A 9,349-nucleotide genomic window follows, 5' to 3' on the forward strand; every position below is an offset into this window, starting at 1 on the left:
ACAGCGCTCAGGTGAGTACTGTTATCCCTATTCTGCACTTGAGGAAATAGTCACCTTGCACGATCATGACAACAAAATGCAGGACTGACTTCAGAGACCCCTGCCCTCCAACACACACAAACACGCACGTCCCCGCACCATGTGGAGAAGCACAAATAACTAAGAGGAAGGCTTTGCAACCTAAAGGGTGGTTTGGCGGGCCTGGGTGCCAAGGAGGGGCCGGGTATGGCCAGCTGCCCAGTTGCCCAGCTCGGGCGTGGAGCCACAGACCCAGCACTACGCGCGGGCCTAGCCCGGCGGAGGGGTGTAGGGGGCCGGTCCTGGGCGCACCCGGCAGGGCCGCAGAGCTGACCAGACACTTCCCGGCCCCATAAAGCGCGGGGAGGGGCGGGGGGCGGGTAGCAAACGCGGTTTTATGGAGGCGGCCGGGCAGATGGCCGGCTCGCTTTGATTCCGGGCGGGAAGGGGAGCAAGGGCCGACTTCCAAGCTAGTAAACACGTTGGCTGCTCGCTCCCTCCCAGGCCGGCAGGCAGTGATATAAGGCACCACGCGGACTTCGAGGCCCAGCGCCCGCCACTGCCACCCCGCCGCGCCATGTCCTTCCTGTCCTCCCGCCTCGGAGCCCCGAGTGGGGTCGGCGCCTTCAGCTGCGCCTCTGCCTGCGGGCCCCGGCCCGGCCGCTGCTGCATCACAGCCGCCCCCTACCGCGGCGTCTCCTGCTACCGCGGCCTCAGCGGGGGCTTTGGCAGCCAGAGCCTCTGCGGGGGCTTCCGCTCTGGCTCCTGTGGCCGCAGCTTCGGATACCGCTCTGGCGGCGTGTGCGGGCCCAGCCCGCCCTGCATCACCACCGTGTCAGTCAACGAGAGTCTCCTCACGCCCCTCAACCTGGAGATTGACCCCAATGCGCAGTGCGTGAAGCATGAGGAGAAGGAGCAGATCAAGTGTCTCAACAGCAGGTTCGCTGCCTTCATTGACAAGGTGGGTGTCCTTGATCAGCCCTTTCCTAAATCTTCAGTTGCTGGGCGGGGCACTGAAGAGGAGTCAGGCGCAGGAGGGACATGGTCCGGGTGGGTTCCCAGTAGGTGGAGGAGATGACACAAATCCAGAGTACAGGCAGACACTGAGACATGTGTATTGGGCCAGGCTCTTGACTTGATAGCACTGTTATACACAACCTCTGTGGCAGGCAGGGTCGCCACAGACAAGGTGGGTGTTCTTGAGCCCACCCTTCCAGGGCCTGGAAGTCCCGGGAGGACCTGGGAATTCCCAGGCAGGCAGCCGCTCTAGAAATAGGAACAAGAAGTGCTGGTATTTTGTGTGGTAGTTTTAAGTGATACATTCTCTTCTCACGAATGTTTCAATCCTTTAGGGTAATGGAGAAAATCCCATCGGGTGCTAATATGTCTTTAACATCCCTCTAACACGTTCTGCTCTCCCACTCTTAATAAAGAGAGCAAGCCTCGGGTTCAGAGCTGTCTGGGGCAAGAGTTTCAAGAACAATTGGTTTTATGGTTTCCTTTTACAAGTGCATAGTGAAAATGGTTTTACAGCTCCGATGGAAATATAAAGTTACTCCTCCAACCCCATTTAAGTGTGAATGTTCAGCAAATCCACTTATAGATAAGTCATGAATAAAATAATACAAGGGGATGGCAAAATTTTGAAGTCAGCCTGTGAAGGGTTCATATTTGAGAATGGCTGCCACCCCCAGTCCAGCCCTAGGGTGTAAACAGAACAGAAAGGGGACGGGGCAAGGGGCCTGCCCAAGGGCCCACCGAGAGTGGGTGGCAGAGCAGGACTCCAAGCCTGGGCTCTCTCCAGCTCCCCAGGCCCCAGGAGCTGAAAGTACCAAAACTTAGGGTCAAGTGCCCCCCTCCCCTCCATCGGGAGCTGCTCCACCTCAGCAGACACTGCACCCGGAGAGTGCTGGCACTCACACCTGGGAGAGGTAGCCAGGAATGGAGTTTGGAAAAGCTCCTGGCCTAGGAGCAGGAGGCCTGGGCTCCATGCCCAGATTCTCCGCTGATTTGCTGTGTGATGCTGGGTAGCGGTGTCCCCTCTTGGCCCCAGTGTTCTCCACACCAGAGCTGTGTGTGGTGCAGTGTGGGAGCTGACCATGACTTTGAAAGGGAAGATGAGAGACCAAGCAGCCATGAGACTCCCCACCATGCTGGAGCCCCATCAGCTAAGACCACCTAAAATGATCCCTTATAATAGCAGCAGTCCTGGTTCCCTATCTCTGGAGGTTTGTTCCAACCAGGGAATTCCCAGCTGCACTCTATCGAGTTGGACGAAAGGATGCCAGGACAAAAGGCAAGGTAACGTCTCAACTCCAGCAAAATATGTGAGAGACAGGAAACTGGAGGCCAGGGGCCTGGTCGTGTTTGCAGATGTCCTTTCTGGCCAGCACAGTGTACGCAGGGTTGCCATCACAACTCTCCGGGCTGAATGACTTCCAGTAATGGCCTGCATGCTTCATTTCCCCATAGTTCTCGCCCTCAAATCTTCCCCATTCACATTATCTGCCCAGCTTCCAGAGCCGTCTGAGTGTCCAACATGAAGTTTTGGCCAATTAAGACCAGAAGCCACCCTCCCCTGTTCCCCCCCAGGCCTCAGCCACTCTGCTTGGTGACAGCCTTCCCTTCTGACCTCCGCAGCTAGAAAGCCCTTCCCACCTTGACCATCCATTCAAACTACTGCTCACCCTGCCCCAGCCCGGCCACTGAGGACAGAGATGAAGGAGCCATAGGCCCTGCCCTGGGAAAGTTCAGAGTAAAAAGCTTTCATCCTAGTTTATCCTCCCACCCCTGCTCTAAATTCCCTTCCATCAGGAAGTCTTTCCTAACTAGGACTACCTTCCACCCCCACCTGCCACCTCAGCCCAACTGTACCCCAGCACAGCATGTATGCCCCTCAGTTTCTCACTCATCCCATCCAGGCCCACCAGAGCAGACCCTCACCAGGCCTGAACAAGCAGCCGTGAGAAAAGGGCTCTGACGGTGTGTCCTCAGGCCAGGGGAGCCCAGCAGGGTCCCTGTACTGTCCACCCCTGGCCTCTGCACAACTTGCTTCCTGTTCTATCTAGACTCTGCCTGCTCTCTGAGGAGGGCTGGGGATGTTGACTCCTCCCACCAACTGTTCTCCCACCTCCACACCAGGTGCGCTTCCTGGAGCAGCAGAACAAGCTGCTGGAGACCAAGTGGCAGTTCTACCAGAACCGCAAGTGCTGTGAGAGCAACCTGGAGCCGCTGTTTGAGGGCTACGTCGAGACGCTGAGAAGGGAGGCCGAGTGTGTGGAGGCCGACAGCGGGAGGCTGGCCTCAGAGCTCAACCATGTGCAGGAGGTGATGGAGGGCTACAAGAAGAAGTGAGTGCATCGGGAAGGAGGTTTTGGAGAAGAGAAATGGGGTTAATTCAGAGCAGGGTAGATTTGGATTGGACCACAAGAGGAACTTTCTAAGAGGAAGAAAACAGTGGCAGGAAGTTTGTGGGGAAAATTTTTTTCTGGAATGGGCATTTAAACATTCGAGAGTCTAAGCTGCCCCAGTTACCTCGTTATTATGTGTTTATTTCATTAATCCATCAAACATTTGTTGAACATCTACTCTACGCTTCAGGTGTTGTGTTAGGCCCTGCGGCAGGGGAAGGGTAAGAAAGTAATGAGGAGGGGTCGGGGGGATACCAGAACTAGGGCATCGTTCCTGCCCCGCCTTGGAGTTGCAGTCCAGAAGCAGAGAGAAAGCCTGGGAAACATGCAAGGTGCCCCCCCAGCCCACATCATGTGTAAGAATTTCTGAATCAGGAAGAGCATTGGGTGATGTGGGTTGTTTTGAGTGCCAAGAAGAAAGAGATGAACAAGGTTCATCCTAATCCAATACTCTTTGATTCTATAACCACCTCCAAATGATCCACTTCCTAGAGTGTGTTTGTCTGGGCCTTAATTCTCTTTTATGCTCTCCAAATCCCAGTCTATTGAACTGTTAGCCACAGAACCTGTGCTCTTTGTCCCCAGGTATGAAGAGGAGGTGGCACTAAGGGCCACTGCTGAGAATGAGTTTGTAGCCCTAAAGAAGGTGAGTGACCCCAGAATACTTATACTGCAACTCAGAACCCCGGGCAGAGGCAGGAGGGAGCTCTCTGCAATTCAGAGAGGCTGAGCGCCTCCCCCAGAATCCCATACCCCAACCTTGCCTCTGTTCTTTGTCCCAAATGCCCCAGTGGTCCCGGTGGCCCCGGACACCAGAGCACACTGCCTGCTTCAAGCAGGCTGGCTTCTCGTCTATCCGAGGCAACTCCCATCTGGCTGATGGCTTCCCACCTCCTGCTGCCTGTGCCTGGCAGAGAGTAGGCACTCAAAAAATACTTATGCATAAACAGGGCCGTTGTGCCTCGCCTTTTAGACCCAACTTGGTCCACGTGCTGTCACGTGGACTCTCACCAGGTCACGTGGACTCCAACCGCCTCCAGGTGAGGAAATAGGCTCAGAGGCCAGGGCTCTTGCCCTGTGGCACTGTGGCTTGAACAGAGCAGAACTGATCCCTGAGACCTCTTCTCTGAACACCGATCTAGATTTCTTTCTGCAAGATTCCAGAGCAGAGAGGGGTGGGGCATCATTAGAATTCACACACCTTACACTGGACCTTGAGCTTCAGTGATGGTACAAGATGTGGATTCTAGAGGCATCACCCCAACGAGTACCAGAGGATGTGCCTGGATGCCTCGGCGTCTCCCTCCCTGACCCAGACCTGCTCCTGACCCCTCTCACTGCAGCAAGGACTTTACCAACGCCACGATACCAGGCACTGGGGCGACCAGCGGAGGAGGGTCTCCAGGGAGTTTGCCTCCCTGGTGGGAGGAGCTCTGTGCTGTCCCCGCAGCGAGACTCCTGTGCCACTCTCTGTCCTCTAGGACGTGGACTGCGCCTACCTGCGCAAGTCGGACCTGCAGGCCAATGCGGAGGCCCTGACCCAGGAGATTGACTTCCTGCGGCGACTGTACGAGGAGGTGAGAGGGGCCACAGAGCAGTGGAGCAGCAAGGAGGATATGAATTAGACAGTGGGAAGCACTTGCTGCCACTTGGCTTTTGAATCCCCTGGGTTGGGGGAGTGCAGAGCAGAGTTGAGATACCTGAGGCAGGTTAAATGTCACAAGATGAAGAAGTCTAGCTTGATGTCTTATCTGCCATGGCCCAGACAAGCTAGTGTCCCTGGTTTGTGTGGTGACAATGACCACAAACTGGTAAATTCTGGTGGTGCACCCCAAGGATCCAGACAGGGGGGCCCTGGCAGAAGCCAGGCACAGGCCTCAGACATGGGCTCCTCTCAGCCTGGGACTCTGGGTCTGAGGTACACGGAGAGACCCCCGGGTGGAGTGGCAGACCTCACCTTGGAGGCTGGGGCTTCAGACAGTGAGTCTGGGGAAGAAGCAGAGGAAGGGATCAGGGAGGGAGTGGGCTGCTGAGAGCAGGGTTCTGGTCAAAGAATCTCTTACACTCCCTTGCCCCCACAGGAGATCCGTGTCCTGCACGCCCACATCTCAGACACCTCGGTCGTCGTCAAGATGGACAACAGCAGGGACCTAAACATGGACTGTGTCATTGCCGAGATCAAGGCTCAGTATGACGACATTGCCAGCCGCAGCCGGGCCGAGGCCGAGTCCTGGTACCGCAGCAAGGTGAGTGCCCAGCATCCCAGCAGGAGGGATGCTAAAAGGGCCAGAGAAGGGCATACAGTTGTCAGGATGGGGTGGCAGATGAACAAACTGCAGGGCTCAGTGGAATGACATGTCCATGTCCCATGAGCATCTCTTCTTCCCCCCAGTGTGAGGAGATGAAGGCCACAGTGATCCGTCACGGGGAGACCTTGCGCCGCACCAAGGAGGAGATCAATGAGCTGAACCGCATGATCCAGAGGCTGACAGCTGAGGTCGAGAACGCCAAGTGCCAGGTACAGGTCCTCTGTGCCCTAGATCACCAGAGAGGCTGGGGGCCTAGCCAGGGTCCCACAGGCAATGTGGACCTCACCATTCATTCTCTGGACCATTTACGTGACTAGGGTTGAGAGTTGTGGTCACTCAGGGAGACCTAGGCGATGAAGGTGAGAGGCCTGTTCCTGATATAATCCCAATAGGGTTCAAGAGACTGGGCACACCCAGGAAATAGGTTGAGAGACCTGGGGACCATAACCCTCCTTGTTCTCTTCTGGGTCCCAGAACACCAAGCTGGAGACTGCAGTGACCCAGGCGGAGCAGCAGGGCGAGACGGCCGTCAGCGATGCCCGCTGCAAGCTGGCTGAGCTGGAGGCTGCCCTGCAGAAGGCCAAGCAGGACATGGCCTGCCTGCTGAAGGAGTACCAGGAGGTGATGAACTCCAAGCTGGGCCTGGACATCGAGATCGCCACCTACAGGCGCCTGCTGGAGGGCGAGGAGCAGAGGTGGGGACCACACCTATGGGAACGGTGTCTCCTCAATCTTTCCAAACTGTGCTTAGAGCCAGGAATGTGTGTGCATGTTATTTTCATCTAACTCACATCAGGATAACTTGGAGGAGAGAATTTGCAAGCTTTGCACTACCCCAATTAATTTTTATCTCTTTTCTGTCCCCACAAGATTATGTGAAGGCATCGGTGCTGTAAATGTCTGTAAGTAATCTCTACTATGGGTTCCAAAGTAAGGGCAAACTTTTTCTCAAAGAGCTAGATGGTAAATATTTTAGACTGTGGATCATGCAGTCTGTCAAGTAAATTCTGTCATTGTAAGGTTAAAGTAGCCACAGCCATAAGCAATACGTAACAAATAGATCTGGCTGGGTTCCAGTAAAACTTTATTTACAAATATACAACCACAGTTTGAAGATGCTGGAACGAAGGAGTGGAATGTGGCAGTGAATGATTATAACTTTAATAGCTATTTCTGCCTATAGGGAAGGCCTGGGCTAACAGTTTATCAAGGATGATCTTTGAGGTTAGACTGTGGGAAGGACTGCTCAGGTAGGAGGGGGAGCCAGGAATAAAAATTAAGGGGAGGAGCTCTGAACAAGAGAAGTGGGCTCTGGTCAGCAGGCAGGAGCCGCTGCCCCCACTTCTGCCCGCATGGGGACTAAGCCCTGCCCTCCCTACCCCTCCCCACAGGTGTCAGCAGCTCCCGGGGCGGGGTCGTTTGCGGGGACCTCTGCGTGTCAGGCTCCCGGCCTGTGACCGGCAGCGCCTGCAGTGCCCCCTGCAGCGGGAACCTGGCGGTGAGCACTGGCCTGTGCTCGCCCTGCGGACAGAGTTGCCCCAGCAGCCGCATGGTGCGGTTCGCGTAGTGCCTCCGACCCTGTGCAGACACAGTTCAGAGCTCTGCAAGGGAAAGGGCCGCAACTCCAGCAGCCAGCTGGCCAGCCAGCCCGAGGCTGCGAAGGTGTCTGGGCTTCAGACAGACGAGCCTTGGGAACCAGTCCACCTGACCTACCCACACTGCTGCCTTAATTTCTGGCTGCTCATCCGCCACTCCCTCTTCCTGTCTCTTCATTTCTTCCAAGGAGGTGGGGCTCTCTGTGCTGGCACATCTTGGCAGCTCTTCCCCACCCCCAAGAGTCTGAACAACTGACTTTCTTGAAACCTTGGGCTATAGTCCAGTCCTGACTGGGCTGCTCTGGACTTGGACTTGGGCTCCTGTGGCTTCTAAGGGCTGGCCCCAGGGCCCTACTGGTGTGTGAGTGCTTTTAGGGCTGTGCCTCTTCTGCCCTCTAAAAACCCACGCACAGCCCTGACCAGTGTGGTTCAGTTGTCCTGTAACCAAAGAGTTGCGGGTTTGATTCCAGGTCAGGATATATACCTGGATGCAGGTTCGCCCCCCATCCAGGTGCATAGGATCCCCAGTCCAGGTACATGCAGGAGGTAACCAATCCATGTTCCTCCCTCACATCAATGTTTCTGTTTCTCTCTCTCTCTCTCTCACATCACCGCCCCCCACCAGCCCTTCCTCTTTCCCTTCCTCTCTCTCTAAAAGCAATGGGGTGGGGGGGATGTCCTCCGGTGAGGAATAAATGAATAAATAAATAAACCCACACTCAATAACAGGTTGTGTCCCCCAGGGGACAACTTTCTTCAGCTGCCTGGGCTTCCTCTCCCTTTCCCGGCACTTGGTCTCCATGTTTCCAGTGAAGCTCAGGGGTCATATATAAGGCCCCAGAGATGCTCCCTGTGCGCACGAGTGCTTACTCCTGTGATTCCGGCCCTGTTTTCACCCCCTACTGGAGGCCACAGAGGAGCTGTTCTCGGCCAGAGACAGAGAGGGCTGTCTCTGAGGCACCCTCCCCATGGTGCCTCACTTCCACATCCTGAAGGGTGCAGGGGCACGACTGGCAGCCCCAAAACCCAGGAACACGGAAGGAGCTGGAAGGGCAACAGGGAGGAGCCTTAGCCAAAAGGGGGGAGGCCTGGCTCTCCTGACACCTTGTGTGGGGACCCCATCACTTGGGCTGCTGGGACACCAAGTGGGCTACTTCCTTCCCTCCCCCACACCACCCCCACTTCAACGTGTGAGAATTCCTGACCATGGATCAAACATACAGACTCCTCCCACCCTTAGAAACCAACACTCCCTGGACAAACCCCACCCCCCACACACATACCACCACCACTCCCTGAGGGGCTCGGACACAGGGACCTCCCCCCGCCTCCCCAGCACCCACCACGGGCTGCTGTCCATCCTGGGTGGACATCACCAAGCACAGACCACAGAAACACCGCACAGTTACACAGACCCCAGGTCAGAGACCTGACACATGGGTGCCCCATTCAGCCCAGACTTAACACAGACATACCCTCAGGAGCCCAGATATACAGACCGTCCCTCAGCCCGGGGACCTAGGGCAGAGCCACTACCAGGGACCCAGACTCCATCCCGCTCCCAAACACACTTGGACCTCCCCTCACTGCCACCACCCCCACGGAATCCCAGACCCAGAAAGCCCCCTCCAGGGCCTCAAAACCCACACTGTCCAGGGCCCCACGGCCTGGCAGACGAAGCACCAGGGAGGGCTGAGAGTGGCTCCTCTGCACTGACTGGTCCACCCAGAAACCGGGGCCTGAGGAATGTACTCTGATAGCCCCGCCCCCGCAGCAGGGGAGGACTCCATTGCCCACTTCCTGGCAGAGCCAGAACTTCCCTGGGGTGTCGCTGGGCTTCTTCAAAAGACTTGGAACTGCCCCAGCCCTGGGAGTGCACCAGGGCTTCACACCCAAAAGGGGCCAAGTTCCTTACAGCAGCACCCCCAGTCTTCTGCACAAGAGACTTCCAGGTATAGGGAACAGACCCGCCCTCTCCAGGGCTCCTCCCTCCCCACCCCTTCTCTGCCCAGCCACA

The 9,349-nt window shown here is 56.3% G+C and overlaps 1 protein-coding gene across 1 annotated transcript; it reads left to right on the forward strand.

Annotated features, from left to right (window-relative positions):
- Window positions 1-364: 364 nt before the first annotated feature.
- On the forward strand, window positions 365-7,908 carry LOC114513061 (keratin, type II cuticular Hb1-like). The gene is made up of 9 exons (XM_028532163.2): window positions 365-979; window positions 3,160-3,368; window positions 4,014-4,074; window positions 4,910-5,005; window positions 5,510-5,674; window positions 5,821-5,946; window positions 6,212-6,432; window positions 6,608-6,639; window positions 7,129-7,908. Exons 1-9 carry the CDS (start codon window positions 596-598, stop codon window positions 7,302-7,304), a joined length of 1,470 nt encoding a protein of 489 aa, XP_028387964.1. The 5' UTR covers window positions 365-595; the 3' UTR covers window positions 7,305-7,908.
- The last annotated feature ends 1,441 nt before the right edge of the window (window positions 7,909-9,349 follow it).

The sequence above is a fragment of the Phyllostomus discolor genome, chromosome 2 (assembly GCF_004126475.2).
Source record: "Phyllostomus discolor isolate MPI-MPIP mPhyDis1 chromosome 2, mPhyDis1.pri.v3, whole genome shotgun sequence".
Taxonomy (NCBI): Eukaryota; Metazoa; Chordata; class Mammalia; order Chiroptera; family Phyllostomidae; genus Phyllostomus; species Phyllostomus discolor.

What these genes read in the sequence shown, in the direction of transcription:
- LOC114513061 (XM_028532163.2), top strand. Translation starts at nt 596, where the DNA reads ATGTCCTTCCTGTCCTCCCGCCTCGGAGCCCCGAGTGGGGTCGGCGCC. An exon ending in AGTCCTGGTACCGCAGCAAG is followed by an intron (nt 5,675 to 5,820) that starts GTGAGTGCCCAG and finishes TCTTCCCCCCAG; the next exon opens with TGTGAGGAGATGAAGGCCAC. An exon ending in CATCGGTGCTGTAAATGTCT is followed by an intron (nt 6,640 to 7,128) that starts GTAAGTAATCTC and finishes CCCTCCCCACAG; the next exon opens with GTGTCAGCAGCTCCCGGGGC.